We start from the raw sequence: 16,367 nt of genomic DNA on the forward strand, positions 1-16,367 counted from the left end.
ACGGAAAATGCAGACCTCTCAATTTATCTGCCCCATGACGACCCGATTGAAATACATGTTGATCACAAAGTCATCAGTCTAGTCTGATGACCACTTAAATCTGTCATTCAGAGGAAAATCAACTACACTGTCTGGCTTAATGGAGGTTCGATTGCTTAAATTTGTCTTGATATTAAAAGAAAATGGGGCATACCATGAGTTAGGAACAGAAAAATGAACACACAAACCCAAATTGCCAAGTGGCCATAGCATTTAAAAAGGCTCAAATGGATAAATATAATAGGGGGGTGGTGATTTATCCCCCCAGCTCTGTACCTGGAGCATATGAAACTCATTTGTATAACAAATGTTGGTTTTAGATGGCATTCCTCACCCACTGATGCATGGCCGCGGGAAGTGGGGGTGCTGGGGGTGCTGCAGCACCCCCTAGTGACGAGAGGGAGATAAAAAAAATGTAGGCCTATTAAAATATTTTGCACAATTTATAAATTCCTTATGAATATTTTAGAAAATGATTTTGACACACGTAGGCTATTACGTATATATTTTGGATTTTAATTTCATATTTTGAGGCCTAATCAACACAGGTTCGGAAGTTACGTTGTCAACGTCAGGCAGGCAGGTTTGGTCGCCGAGTAACGAGGTTTCCCGCTCGTTCCATGCAGAATACATTCATCTTTATATAATACAGCGCACCTCGACATTTGGACACCTGTAACCAGGGCACCCCCCCCCCCCTGCATGTAGCTCAGGTGAGAGCATTGTGCTGCTGCGCTTGTAACATTTATTTTTTTGGCAACAAGTGTGGGATCAGCTTTGACTAGCGAAGCAATTGTAAGTAGTACACTATAGTATTTTTGTAAGGTGGTGGGGATGGAGATGGAGAGTATTATTTCGTTCGTGTGTTCTTTGCGTAATGGTTGTGGAGAACTGTTAAATAACGTTTAAATAGTCTGAGATTATTTCCTTTTTGTTTGTGTAAAAAGGTTGGAGATGGAGACAGAAAGCTTTATACTGTGCGTGTGTTCTTTGCGTAATGGATGTGGGGAACTGTTCAATAAACAAATTGCTTAAATAGTCAGAGATTATTTCCTTGTGGTGTGCGTCAAAAGATTTTGGAGTTAATAGAGTTGCGTGTGACATAAACGTGCAATGACTCAAGCCAGCTGCCCAAATCGATTGCATTGTTTTAGCGTTATTGTGAAGTTTGATTAATATTATATTTTGTTGTAATATTATTTGTTGTATCTAAATAAGTTGCATGTATGTATAGGCTATCTGAAATTGTAATGAAAGTAATTATTTCGTTTTCTTTCGATTATTAAACTATTATTTCTGCTTCTGCTTCAGATTAATAGCGCATTGCGCATATCTGAGAACTGATGTCTGTGTGTTTCAGACCCTGGCTGGCTGTGCACTGAAGTTTATATGACAATAAAGTAGTAAATCTCAATGTATTTATTTTTAAAATGTATTTTAAATAGGCCTATAGGCTCATAGGTTTTTTGTCAAAAAAAAAAAAATCACAGCACCCCCTGTTCAAAATTACTTCCCGCGGCCCTGCACTGATGGCTCCTCAAGGCCTGGAGAGCCCCATTCATTAGAGCATAAGGCAAAGCAAACAAATTAATTAACACTATCTTTACTAGGGATGGCCAAGCCAAGCAGACTCTGAAACACAACACCATTACCTAAATTCACATGCATCTGTCCTTGTCTTCTCTCAGCTCCGGCTCTGCGTGCCTCTCGCACTTGACTGAAGTTTGAGGACCACCTGCATGTAAGAAGAGACTCAGCCTGTTATGTCTCAGTGATGGGAAAAAAAACACAGAATCCAGCTCTGCAAACAGCTCGCTGCACGGATCATTCTTCTGCGCCGCACTAGACACAAGGGTAAAATAAGAACAGATGATATCATACATGGGAAAAGAAGTGCTTTTGCATTGCCTGATTTAAATGCTTTACAAAGTGTCCGATGCAGCGTCACCAGCCCTGAGTTGGAGTCAAGACGCCTCCAAATGACAGAACCAGACCAACAGCAGAGCCCTGAAAGCCCAGGCCAACACTAGAACCAATCTCCAGGTCCTGCCCCTAACCAGTTTTTATAAACAAGAGCAGCGCGGTGCAAACTTTAAGAGTGAGAGCAAAAATCTGTGAAATTGAAAATATCTGAAATTCCAAATAAACCGGTAAGATACTGACCCCAATGCATGGCCCAAATTTGATGAACCTGCAAGATTTGATTCTGTGTGAAGAGTGAGAGAGGCGCTGGAGCATGAGGTGTGATCCTGAGGTCCTTATCTTCACTATATGTCCCCGGAGAATATGGGAACATTTTCTACACTCACTCATAAATCAACCATGTCAACTAAAATACAGCTGACCAGCAACAGATGTCCTTATAGATAAAGAAAAAGAAAGAAGAAGAAATCTCATCTAGACTTCACTAGTGCTGAGAATGTAACCTGGTTAGTGCCATTGCTTTATCGTAAAAGCACCAAGCGTTTCAGTCACGTGACAGCCATGATACAAAGTTGTTCATGAGTTCCTGTATCTTTATTACTTCACCTGACCACTGATGCTGCAAGAAAGTAATGGACTTATTTTGGACTCATTGTGAAGGAAAGACCAAGCCAGATACAAGAACACATTGACCTTTATCTATTCAGATATTAAACACAGAACACATATTTGACAAGCCATGTCTTTATGAGTGTGTTGGACACATCAGAGATGTGTTTCATGGATGCAACCCTGCTCTTGATTTGTGAGGTGCACATGGTTTGCTGGACACCTCTGGCAGCACTCAGCATGCATCATTTCCTACAGGAGAACTCGTATGCAGTCATCTGGTGTATATCTCATTCCTATTTCATGCAACACATACATTTAACATTTTACGAAATTTCATCTGCCATTGATTCCCTGTACAGATCAGCTTTCATAAAATACATCATCAACCGTTTGTATTTCGTTGCTCCTTTCATTTCTGCAGTAGATATCCAGCAGCTGGTCAGGAGAGGAGGAGGAAACACCTGCTTACACAGGGGAGGAGGAAGACCTCAGACTGAGGCGGTGTCTCAATACCTTCAGAGCTGCCCACCTAGACATGCAGCCACTACAAAACCCAGTCAGGAGGCTAATTAGACAGCGATTTTAGACACATGCTGTTTTTGATGACTCAGAATATCATCCTAAAGCTAAAAAAATAATACACAAATGTGATGCCTAAAAACAAGCTTTAGGTTTCATATGCACATTTCAAAGACCCCCAAATGATCAACATGATAAAAACTTGCCGAAAAACCTTCTGTCCACCTTCAGCTCATGCTTCATGTCCTTTTTGCTGCCAAATCTTTACTGATTTTTAAAAAGTAAATGTAAGAAGAACTTTTATGTTGTTAGAATATATATATATATATATATATATATATATAGAGAGAGAGAGAGAGAGAGAGAGAGAGAGAGAGAGAGAGAGAGAGAGAGAGAGAGAGAGAGGCACACACAGACACACACACACAGAGAGAGAGAGAGAGAGAGAGAGAGAGAGAGAGAGAGAGAGAGAGAGAGAGAGAGAGAGAGAGAGGCACACACAGACACACACACACACACACACACACACAGAGAGAGAGAGAGAGAGAGAGAGAGAGAGAGAGAGAGAGAGAGAGAACTCATGTTAAGATGTATCAAATATCAAATCAGGCTTTTAAGGAACATTTATTTCAACTCAATCATCATTGTATTGCACTGCATTGTATGTAAAATATAACATAAACTAAGCATTTAACTCCCTTACCAAGACATTATTGGGAGATATAAATGGACATATATAAATTTACGTGTGTATTCTGCTATAACTGTTATTAAGATCTCATTAATTTATGTAACAAATTATCAGAATTTAATCTTACTTTTTGTCCATATAAATACAGTATCAGCAACAAATTGCATATTTTTGCAAATTTTGGGCCACTGAATAAAACTTCCCTCTTTGATCCACATTCTATCAGTACACTATACTAGCCATAAGACCCGGATGTTTCATGGCTTTACAGGGTTATTGTCAGATAAAATGCTGCGAACTCACAAAGTGTCGAAAGTTGTGCGTGCCTGTAACGTTTAATCATGTCGACTGTTTTCAGTATTAAGACTCCCCAAACTGTTGCAGCCACCTGCCATCCCCAAAAATGTGACACAAACCAATGTAAGCATCCCATTGTTACAGGTTACTGCACGCAACCGATCATACGCAAGATTCACTACATTACAAGTTACCGCAGGCGCACGTGACACCCAAACCCGCTAAAGTGCAGTGTAGGGAGGCTCCTGAGAGTTTGAGACGCAGCCCGAAGGTGCTCTAGAGCCTCGCAGCGGTGCACGGTGAGAGAGAGAGAGTTAAACACAGACACACGGTCACCGGAGAACTTTGCGCACGGCGCGGCTTCGGTGTTTTGTCACTGATTGCTGTGTGTTGCTGAGTGTTATTTTACGCACACGCAGACTTCAGACTCACTTGTGACAGACAGACAGCAGAATCCGGTCTGAAAGCTGGAGCAGAAGCTCTGCGTTGACATGCTGAAGGTGAAGCAGCAGGGATGTCATCCAGGCGTGGCTCGGGGAGGATATGGATGTCTATATAAATGACTCGTTCAGTCTGATCACGGATGAAACGAGCGTCTCTCTCCTCTCCGCTCTCTGAACACGCAAAGTTTGCTCGCCATGGCAGAGGTGGCTGGATTCCTCGGGAGCATCGATCTGGATTTGCAGGCGTTTCCAGCACTAGGGAATGTGCCTCTGACGGATGGTTTGAATGAGAGACTGGGTCTGATTGAGGGCAGACTGCAGCGCGGGTCGCTCACGGATTTTGGCCACCTGAAGGGCATCCTGCGCAGGAGACAGCTCTACTGCCGCACCGGCTTCCAGCTGGAGATATTCCCCAACGGCACGGTGCACGGAACCAGACAGGACCACAGCAGATTCGGTAAGAGCTCTCTTTCATTCATTCGTCAGTGCAGCCGTCCTTCATCCAGCAGTTCTGGGCATCTCACCTGGTCATTCTGAGAAACTACTGACTTTGTTTTTTGTTTTCTGAAAAGGTGATTTTTTTAATTGAAAGTCATTTAAACGTGATGTCAGACAAGTTGTCTTGGGGGATTTATAAACTGCATTTTGCCATTACAAGATACCGTACAGTGAAGTGTACACCATCCTAGAAGTAACAAGGGTAGGAAAGTTTTAAATCAACTTAAGGACTCAAGGTCAGGACACTTCAAGGTGTTTACCGGACAAACATAAGTGATATTGACTCGTTTACTGATCTAAATGGGGACAGTGCATGGCCTTATATTGTTTATACAATATATATACTAGCTATAAATACTAACCTACCTAAAAGTATACATTTACTTTATTCTCATACCGTTTTTTTTTTCAAATGAGGTTTAGCTAATTTCTTTACAAATCTGTTCCAAAAATACAAAGTGTATATGCACACAAATATATATAAATGCATCCGTCTACAGCGTCCAAAATGCAGATTCAACTAGTGCATCATCAGCCAATCAATCAGTTTGCTGTGAGTCAGTATGCAGGGGATTGCTGATTAGTTTTGATCACTTGGAAAACTCCAGAGAAATCTGAAATACGCAGCTTCTTCACTGTTAAGTAATTTGCCAGATCCAGTCGTCATGAGTTCTCTTTCATTTTAGAATTGCATGCACAAGACATAACTTGTGTGCATAACTTGGACAGAATTGAAGGGTGTAAATCTAAGCTTCGGTTTCAAGTGAGGCAGATATTGATTTAGGGGATGCAAGAAGCAGGAACATTCTTAAAAATGTTAAATATGCTTCCCATGTCTTATGAAATCTACACATCATATAGTCTTTTTGCATTTCATAATATATAATTGACAGTAAAGAAATATAGCACAATAACCCTTTTAACACAGATTATTAAAAGTTCGATTTGCAATGGGGTTTAGAGTGATTTAGGCACCCAGATACTGTATATCAATGCACCCATTAGCCAAGAGCAGCATATCTCCGAGTCGAACCCCAGCGCAGGGTCGAGGGACGCAGGTGCTTCTCTGCAGTGGAAAACAAGCTCACAGCATGAGGCTGTTTTTCTCTGAAAACATGTTCAAAGAACCCCGGCCCATGCAGGCACAGACACTACTAATTACAGCACTAATAAATCAGTCAAGCAGTGCTTGGTATTACAGTGATAAACAAATGATAGCAGAGCCCAGACACGAGGATGTTTTGCATTGCTCCGATCCGTAATCATTGTGCAGGTGCAGCTCTCACTTGGAAAACAGGAATCGCTCTAAATTAAAGCATGACCACTGTGGAATCCAGTGGGAATGCTTGTTTTTAGGCCGAGACGAGCTGCTTTATTGGATTGGGTGGTCTGCGGTCATGTTTCTGGCATCCTTCTGGCAAATGCGAGCCGTTTGTCGGTAATGTTGCAAGCTGGTAATGTCTTTGATTAAACGCATATGAAATGTGCTTCTGCTTAACCCAGCTTCAGAGAGTTTTCCGTGTCGTCGTTTGCCATCCAAAGCACAACACTCGGTCCAGGTGGTGGTAAAAGGCCATTTTAAGAAGTGACCTGGGTTAGGAGTAAGTTTAAACTTGATTGGTTAAAAGCAAAAACAAACCAGCCAAAGGTGGTCTGGAAGCTGGCAGTCTGGTGCGATCTGATGGGTAAAGGGGATTTGGGATATTTGCTCGTCCAACTGGAAAACACATGAACATTGCAGCTATTTCAATCAGACCTACATCCAGTGAACCACCTTAGGCTCAGGTTGTTTCTTTCAGCTGAGAAGGAAAGCTTGGCTTTACAGCGCTGTTGATGTACAGCTGCGCTGCAGTTGTAAAGGTGTCTGGTCATTGTCTGACGAGTGCTGTTGTGTGGCAGGTATTCTGGAGTTTATCAGTCTGGCCGTCGGGCTGGTGAGCATACGAGGCGTGGACGCTGGTCTCTATCTGGGGATGAATGAGAAAGGTGAACTCTATGGGTCGGTAAGTCAAACCCCTGTGGTGCTCACACACACTCCAAACAACATCCACCAACAGAAGGTTCTGCTCTATGAAGTGTTCCAATGGGAATGCAGTCAGATTACCCACCCACCGGCTCATAGTCTGCTCCCCATATGATGTAGATGTACAAAAAAGAAAGCAGTTAACCAGACGAAACAAGCAGTGTTTCCACTGCTACGAGCCCTGACCTCTGATCAGCGAGGTCCGATCACCTCTCAGACAGAGCGCTCGATCTCAGAGAAGAAAAACGGCCTCTTCATTTCGCTCTATACTTAAAATATTTACATATTTTCCAAGGACACATGAAGCATGTAGCGTATACACTCCCACATATTGTGGATATACGAGCCGAGTGCTCTTGGTGTGCTGCACGAGGACAACGCTTTTCTCCGCTGGAGTGCTAATTGTAACGGAGACCAGGAGATAAAAGCATGTAGCGGGATTTGAATTTTTGTATGCTAGCATAGAGAACCATATATAGGAAAATGCGCCTGGCCTCCCCCTCAGCAGACTTTGCCATGTTGCAGGAGAAGCAAGCTATCAGATTTCCAGAGACAATAAGCGGGGGCCCCAGTAAGTTTCTGTGGGTCCTGAGTTAAAACAAACCTATTTAAAGCAAGAAGCGATGACTTTCGAATGCAATGCGATGCGATAAGATCCTATTAAATCAGACTGTGAATGCAGGTCAGCACTGCAAATAACCTGAAGACTGCGCAGATTTAAATGCAGGTACATTTCTGTTGCATGAAGATCAAGGAAACAAGGTCACCATTAATGGGTGTTAGCGTTAATACATTATGTAAATTAATTGTGTGCATGGAGCAGTATTTATTCCAATAGGCACACTACCGAACTGAAAGGGAATGGAAAGCATCAGTAATCTCACCGCTCCTGGAGAGGTATTCCAGTGAATCTGTTTTCTGAAACTTTTAGTTTATAATCTTATTCTGTTTGCTTGGCCAACTGTTTAAACTATTTAACTTTTAAAGCTGACTTTATCTCAAACACTAATTTTAAATGCATCATCTTGACACCAAGACTTGAACCTGGCCCATTGCATGACTGTTCTTTGGCAGCAAACGTGATGTAGCCCCAGTGTCTTCTATTGTTCTCAGCAGTGTAGTCAGCCAGCGAATCTTCACCTGCTTCACCCGAAGCCATCGCTCATGAGGTTCTGTCAGTGGTGTAGTAGTAGCAGCCCACACAGACTCGCTCAAGCTGCCGTGTTTGTGCGAGAGAGCTCGTTGCATCATACAAAGAGGTTAACAGTTTTGAAGAATGATTTTGGGTGTAAACTGCAAAGCTTGCCCGTAATGACTTTTCCCTTCGCTGGTGCAGCGAGCACCTGCTGTCTGGCCTCAAGATAGTTTCCACTCCACACATTTTGAGATGGTGACGAGGGTAAACTGTGCACTGTGAGAAAGAAGCAGTACCACGTCTTCACACCGTCATGCTTTCCAGCGCATCTGGAGGTCTGGAAATGGGAGGCGCATGTTAGTTCTTAAACATGTGGTCAAATGCACTTAAAGTGCACTCTTGATGGACAGCGGGAAGATTACTAGCTAGAGATCACACTGTAGGTTTTCTTGGTTGGGACGTTTCAGGAAGTAGAAGTTTCCCACTTTGATTCACATCTTGTCTTTGACAGTTTGTGTAGATCAGGGTGGCCAAATCCTGGTCCTGAAGGGTTTAGACTAAACTTGAATAAGCACACCTGTCTGTGCGTTTCTGGCAATCCTGAAAACCTTGATTAGCTAGTTTATGTGAGTTTAATTGTGGTTTAAGCTAAACTCTGTAGGCAGGTGGCCCTCCAGGAGCAGGACTCGACATCCCTAGTTTACAAGAAGTTTATTTATCATGGTAGGACACAAGATCTTTCCATTAACTGACCATTATATTGTAGTGCATATAATCAACCATGTTTTTGTCTCTTTCTGGCTGCCTTGCAGAAGAAGCTGACAGCAGAGTGTGTTTTCCGTGAGCAATTCGAGGAGAACTGGTACAACACGTATGCATCCACACTTTACAAACACGCGGACACTGGAAGATACTATTACGTGGCTCTGAACAAGGACGGCTCGCCTCGAGAAGGCGGCAGGACTAAAAAGCATCAGAAGTTGACTCACTTCCTGCCCAGACCTGTAGAGATCGAGAAGATACCCGAAGCTTACAGAGACCTGTTTCAGCATAGGTGACCAGAGCATCCGTCAGAGACGCAGTGGAGGAGCTGGATGGGGAAGACGGACACTAAAGAACATTAAGAAATACAAGACCCTACTTCTCTCGCCTCACAGCTGTTTATATTTGGGTTCTGGTCCAAAATGAGGAGGCCCTCTCCAATGGTGATTGAGATAAACAGTACGTGTGTGTCCTGGATGGCTCCGTTTCCTCTCCTTAATGGGTTTTAAACCACAGAGAAGAGGGAACATTCCTGCATCCAAAGCTGGTGCCAAAAGATGTCTTGAGGAAGAGGTGTTGACCTCAGGGCCTCATGACGTGTGTCATGCAATCACCCTTTCTTCAGAAACTTTTTGTAAAGTGGAGCACATTTTGGGTATGTTCTCACTGGAAAAAAAATAGGGTCTAAAACCTACATTTATTGAGTAACTTGTCACGAGAGCATAGGTGGTAGTAAAACTGCCTTTGACCATTGAGATAAAACTCAACATGCCCAGTCTGGTGACCCCGGGGGCAAACTTTCGTTGAAAGGTAATGATGCAGGACTTACCAAGAAGATGGACACGGGGAGTATTCCCCGATTGTCCTGTAGGACAAATTCAAGTGAAATATACCTGTAAGGGCACTTAAAAGGAGAAAGAAGAACAATGACCAGCTTCTACCGAATCAATACCAATTTTGAATAGAAAAAGTACCAATTGTGAGATGGTGAGAAAATAATAAGGCTTTAGAATTATCAATTCTGTGTAAGGGCTTACACCGTTGATCTTCTGTATGATTTCGGTCCACTACCTTTGAAGGTTCAGGAGAGTTAAAACCTTACAAATTTGGTAGAGCAAATCAGCAGTAGCAAAATGATCAGTAGAAATGAATCACTTTCAAGCAGGGGAAATGAATGATGCTCGGTAAAGGCTTTGGTCATTTGACTAAGAGTGACATTTAATGTTCAGGTTGTCAGGAACATTATTAAAATGTAAGTGAAAGACATGTAAATATGGGCAGACCTATTTATAAGATGTACTATATATTTATTTTCTACATATAAAGAATGATTACAAATCTCTATATAAATATATTTATTTATTTCAAAGGCTCTATTTTGTAATGAACTTGAAGTTATTGGAATTGTAGATTCTACTGAGATTATCCAGAAGGGCTAAACCATTGGACCCGAGTGACTGACAATAAAATTGTCTTGCTATTGTTTATTGTTGGTGACCATATTTGCAAGAATTCTCTGTACCGATTAAAATCTGAGAAACACTGAGCTGATTGAGTTTGACTGCACACATAACTTTTTTGAGGCATTGTCATGGATTGAATGGTCTTCTTTGCTAAACAACACAAAATGCTGGAGGCTGTGCGAGCACTAGCTATTTGAGTCAATAATATACAGCAGTCAGTCGCAAACCATTGTACTTCTATCTATAAGCTACTGTATTTTCAAGTAGTGTTCGATTCAAATCTAGTGTGGCATCTAGTGAGCCAGAGCAAGTTAATACGTGTTGAGTGATTACAAAATCAAACATTTTCTTCTTTGGAATAGCTGGGTCAAAGAACGGAGAGTGAATTTTGACTTCATGTCGTCTTCAAAGTAGAACACATTTTATACTTCTTTCAGAAAATCTTCAGTAAGGGGTCAATCCATCTATTAAATGTTGTTTATCAGTGTAAATTCCAGAACATCACAGCAGCATTCACAGAATAATCCAGCTCTCCAGAGATGTGGATGTTAGCTGATGATGTAAAAAGACAGCTCTTGGCTCGGGGAACCTGTGAGAAAGTTCTCCCCGAGCAGTCTGTAGAGGCATAAATCAACGCCCTACAGAAAGCGAAACAATATGAGAGGACATGTAACACTTGTGGGTGTCAAACCTGTTGAAAAGTCTGCAGCGCAGCAACATTAATTACCTCTACAACATGCGTAGAGCTATTATTAATGAGGTTTTTTGTGAACCTGATGCATTGTAAATCACATCAACACAAAAATCCCTTGGCGATCGAATGGAGATTTGGACCAGCACTGATGTTGCCCTCAATGGACTCTATAGGGTTTCAGTCAACTTGCATCATCAGAAGTGAACAGAACAATCCAGATTTACAAACATTCACAGCCCCACCCACCACCGATGCCTGACAACACGCTTGGCTCATCCCTGCTCAAATGACCATCAGTTAGCTTTGCAGCCAGCACGCTCCAACACTTTCAGATACGAAGTGTACAGTGCATGTTCATGTGAACGGAAGCAGGTTTGAACATCGGAGGATAGATGGGGCAACAGCTGCCCGGTGCTGCAAAGCTAGAGAGCTAATCTGGACATACCAAGGATGGGATCGACATTTCAACATCTGCAATTGTAGTAATGTTTCACTTTTGGCAGCTTTCTGCAAGCTGTGAATGCAAGCCCCCCTCGGGAGGGAGACGTGGGCTTGAGGGGGCGAGTGGAAAAGAGGGGGAGAAAAACCCTGGCAGCTAAAGAAATGAAAATAATAGCAAGCAGTAGAAACGACATGGCAGATGAAAGACTGAAGGGGAAGAATGGGGTGTACGGGAGGACGCAGATCCTCAGAGCGGTCTAGAGAAAACGCATCTGAAATTTGGTATTGTCATCATAGATTTCACATATACGCTCCTACATTCATTTCAATTTACTAAAAAAAAAAAAAAAAAAGTAGATGTTTAAGTAGTCACTAGAACTTCCCAGTATCAACTTAAATCCGGGGGACGAGTTTCTCTTGTCTTCTGGTGACCTCATCTGACGTTCTACTGCACTGCTGCATCATGGGAAGGGAGTGGCCCGTTTTAACACGCATAAGAAACAACTAGCCAGTATGAATCGCTCCCAAAAGTACTAGTAAAACCAATGTCTAGAGTTCAAGGTTGCCAACATACAGTAGGTTCTGGGGAGTACTCGAGCAATATGCCTTCTTACTCGTAAGAACATGAGTTCTCATATAGCATTCATACTTGAAGGATCACCCAAAAACACGATTTATTTAAGAACCCAGTTGCTACTATAAGCAATGCGTCTTTGCAGGACTCTAGATGATTCGCAAAATTGGATGAAGCATTTTTGAGCATTTAGGACATGGATTTGTGCATATCATATTTGCCAGTAGTAATTGAAATTGCCCAAAAAACAAACAAACAAAATCTGCATGTAACTCATCCTTTTGGTCTCTTTATTTAAATGTGATATTAAATACAAAGTAGCAGATCATATTAATGGCAGAAGTTGTCGGTGTATATGCCAACATTAGAACCTTTCCAGGAGGGGAACATTTCTCCACATTTCGGAATGACACCCTGTGGATATCAAAGGACTTCTGTTTGCCAATGAAAAACCTCTAGTTTAGCATCCGAAGTGGAGATGTGCCCAAGAAGAGAATACAGGCTGAGCACTAACCTGATAAGGAAAGTGTGGGCATTATTATATCATCAGAACCGGTTTGACGTTGCGTTAAACCACACAAACATGTATCGAACATCCGCCACGCGCCAACTCAGGTGCGATCCCAATGCAAAGTGGGCAAAAGAAACAAAAAAACAAATAAAAATAAACAGAAAACTAAATTATGAACAGTACTCACAACAATATGCTAGGCAACACTACAACGAGAAGACTGATGTTACAAAAGTCCGGAGGAATTCGGCAAGCAGTTTTAACACAGACGTTCCCTAGCATGATTAGCAACAACGAGTTTAAATACCTAAAAGTAGATTAGAAAAAGGGCTTTTAAAACTTTAGAAGAGATCTAGCTGCTTGATATAAGGCCATTCGACGTTACATTTAAGGTGTCCGCTGCAGTCTCTCTGGAGCACAGTACCAATGACAATCCACTACTAGAAAGATGTTAGCGCAGATAGTATTTACGGGGGCTCTAGAACAGAAACGCTATGGTCCCTCCTCAATCACGCGGTTTTAATCGCAATATACTTATTTATATATGCACAGCCCTTATTTAAGGGGAAAGATACCTGCAATGCCTAAAAGCATTCGGGGAGAATATCTTCTTCAATCTTAAATACGTGAGAGAGGAAAAAAAGAACTTGAACAACATTAAGGCTATATACACAAACTGCACTGCCAAAAACCCCTTTAACAAAGTCCCAGGATCCCCTCTGGTTACCGAGGAGCTCAAGTAGGTGTCCTCGCTGTATCAGTCCTGCTGTGTGTACACCGAGGGCCGGAGGCATCTACAGGCCCTTAGACGGGCCCGGGTTCTTCCCCAGCTGTGAGGAGGGGAGGCCCTGGAGCGCCCCGAGCTGCTGGTACAAGCCCAGCAGATCCATCTGATTCATGGGGGCCGCCAGACCGTTCTGCATGGCCAGCTGGTTGAGCAGCATACCCTGCCTCGCCATGGCCATCTGCTGCTCCTGCACCTTACGGTTGGCGAGCACCTTCTGCACGTACATCATCAGCTGGAAAGGAAAGGGAGATCGGATGTTATTCGTCAAAAAGTGTGCTGTTCAACTGCTCTCCAACAGAACCGCTGCTTTTGAGCTGAACCGTGACACAGCACAACGTTCCTCCATTACATTTGAGGACATATCTTGACATCCAATATCTTTATGAAATCACAAGCCTAAAATCACATTTGGATAAAGTCACAAATTAATGAAATAATAACCATAAAACATGATAGTGATCATAAATTAGACGTCGACGGACTTTAAAAACCCAATGCAAAGATGATACTGCCATTACTAGTATATTGGATTTAATATTATTTTTTAAATGCCAGATGGAGTTTATTGTATTATTGTAAAATTTGCACACTTACAACCATCTACAACATATTACAATATAAACACCAGCAGCAGTAGATGATAAGCAATCGTTTCCATTGATTGTGAACTGCTCTGAGTCTGCAGAATGTGAAACAGTGCTGCATTTTTCCATTCAACTTGAACAGCCTTTTAAAGTTTAATAACAACATTAGGTCTTATTGCAACAGTTTTTAGTCCCTAGATTTAAGAGCTCTTAAAAGGATAATAAAGACTTGTTATACCATTCAAGATATTAAGCCTTAAATCTGATCAAACTGAGTTTTAGACATTTTAGGACTTTTTAAGAACCTGCTGGGACTCATTAATTCAAACATCACATTGAACTATTTTTGACAAATGGAAAATAAAAGGGGTGCAACAGGGTCCCAGATGTAAACATCCCTATTTGGTTTAAAAAGTTACAGGTAGAAGGTAAGACGTCACAGAACTGGTGAGAGAGCAAACGTACAGTTTGTTGCTTGCCGAGGACATCACGGTAAGCAGCTTCTCTGTGTTTGATTTCCATCTCGTAGCTGGCCTGCCTCCCAAGAGCCATGGAGTGAACCTGGGCCTCGGGTAAACTCGGATTCTCCTTCCACTGCCAAAAACAACACACCGGTTACATCCTGTAGACCTCAACAAACAAACACTTACACGATCATCACACACACACTTTTAGCAGTTGTTCAGAATTTAGTCAAACATCTCAAGCTCAATACTGATGACACAGCAAACCATAGGCAAAAGTGTAGGCTTTGCCCCTAAAACCTCGCGCCACGAGACTAGGATATAGTGGCTTGTAGTCATGCTGGTGTTGCAAGTCGCTGTGAAGTCAACAGAGCACGTCTATAATATTCAGGTCTCCAAACATGACTCATGCTCATCCTTCAGTGTAGGTCTAAACACCTTTTGGTCATTTTATCACCCATCCAGAGTATCATGCATGTCTGGAGCACAAAGGCATGCATCAGATGTTTGAGTGAGGTAAGTAATGTTTGAGTCAAACTGCAACTGCAGAGAAAAGTTTTAGTCTTGTCAGAGAAAGTGGGCTGTGTATCAGTTATTGGTTACGGCGGCTCATAGATGCAACACTGGACCTGGAGCATTAAAGGGTTAGTTCACCCAAAAATCTAAATTATGTCATTAATGACTCCCCTCATGTCGTTCCAAACCGTGAGACCTCATCAAAGTAGTGTGACATCACAGGGTCAGTTAGAGTTTGTTGAAGCATCGAAAATACATTTTGGTCCAAAAATAGCAAAAACGACGACTTTATTCAGCATTGTCTTCTCTTACGTGTCTGTGTGAGAGACAGTTCAAATCAAAGCAGTCTGGATATCCCGTTCGCGAACGAATCATTCAGTTCATCAAATCAAACTGAATTGTTTTAAACGGTTTCCGTCTCCAATATGCATTAATCCACAAATGACTTAAGATGTTAACTTTTTTAATGCTACACTCCCTCTGAGTTCAAACAAACCAATATCCCGGAGTAATTCATGCACTCAAACAGTACACTGACTGAACTGCTTTGAAGAGAGAACTGAAGATGAACACTGAGATGAGCCAGATAACGAACAATAGACTGACTCATTCACGAGTGAAGAACCGGTTGCATCGGTGTTCGGATCACCAGTAGTTCTTTCGGACAGTTCGATTCAATAAACCGGTTGAAGAAAACGGTTCTTCGGTTCTTCTGAGCTCAACGTAATGACATCATTGGCGATGATTGTCCTTGATTCAAGCCTTCGGTTTACCCGCGCTCATAACACTAACACAGAATCAGTTCAGAATCAATCACCAAAAGAATCAGTTCAGTTCAGGTGCTCTGTGTGTCGGTCTGCTTCATGCTGAATCACACATGCGCAGGATCATCAGCTCCTCGGCTCTCGAACCGGATATCATGCACTGTTTTGAAATCTCACAGCAGACCGGAAGAGAAGACAATGCTGAATACAGTCGTAGATTTTGCTATTTTTTTAACCAAAATGTGTTTTTGATGCTTCAAAATGGACTACTTTGATGATGTTTTTCTACCTTTCTGGACATGGACAGTAGACCGTACACAGTTTCAATGGAGGGACTGAGAGCTCTTGGACTAAATCTAAAATGTCTTAATATTTTCCTGTGTTCCGAAGATGAACTGAGGTCTTACGGGTTTTGAACGACATGAGTTATTAATTACATAATTTAGATTATTGGGTGAACTTACCCCTTAAGGCACTGATATACTTCAAAATCAAAATAATTTTGAACAAAATCAGGCCAAAATCAAGTTCAGTTGGAGTTTCCGGAAGTGTTCGCTCCAGCCGTTGAATCTTTTCTTTTAACAGTTGGTCCATGGCAAATACGTAACAGGTAGATGTGGCCTTCTT

General features: G+C 42.0%; 2 protein-coding genes across 2 annotated transcripts in view; one reads left to right on the forward strand and one right to left on the reverse strand.

Moving 5' to 3' along the window:
- The first annotated feature begins 4,480 nt into the window (after positions 1-4,480).
- LOC128026896 (fibroblast growth factor 16) lies at positions 4,481-10,580 on the forward strand. Its single transcript, XM_052614166.1, has 3 exons — positions 4,481-4,981; positions 6,922-7,025; positions 8,993-10,580. The coding sequence occupies exons 1-3, from the start codon at positions 4,720-4,722 to the stop codon at positions 9,236-9,238; spliced, it is 612 nt and encodes a 203-aa protein (XP_052470126.1). The 5' UTR covers positions 4,481-4,719; the 3' UTR covers positions 9,239-10,580.
- A 1,797-nt stretch (positions 10,581-12,377) lies between these two features.
- LOC128026856 (transcriptional regulator ATRX-like) overlaps positions 12,378-16,367 on the reverse strand; it is a 33,615-nt gene continuing 29,625 nt past the window's right edge. Inside the window, 2 exon segments of the mRNA XM_052614092.1 lie at positions 12,378-13,644; positions 14,462-14,590. Of these exon segments, the coding sequence (XP_052470052.1) occupies positions 13,420-13,644; positions 14,462-14,590 (354 nt within the window). The 3' untranslated portion in view covers positions 12,378-13,419.

This window comes from Carassius gibelio, chromosome A14, assembly GCF_023724105.1.
Source record: "Carassius gibelio isolate Cgi1373 ecotype wild population from Czech Republic chromosome A14, carGib1.2-hapl.c, whole genome shotgun sequence".
Taxonomy (NCBI): domain Eukaryota; kingdom Metazoa; phylum Chordata; class Actinopteri; order Cypriniformes; family Cyprinidae; genus Carassius; species Carassius gibelio.

Coding starts and splice junctions, on each gene's coding strand:
- LOC128026896 (XM_052614166.1), top strand. CDS start 4,720: ATGGCAGAGGTGGCTGGATTCCTCGGGAGCATCGATCTGGATTTGCAG. Junction 4,982..6,921: donor ACAGGACCACAGCAGATTCG/GTAAGAGCTCTC, acceptor GTTGTGTGGCAG/GTATTCTGGAGTTTATCAGT. Junction 7,026..8,992: donor AAGGTGAACTCTATGGGTCG/GTAAGTCAAACC, acceptor GCTGCCTTGCAG/AAGAAGCTGACAGCAGAGTG.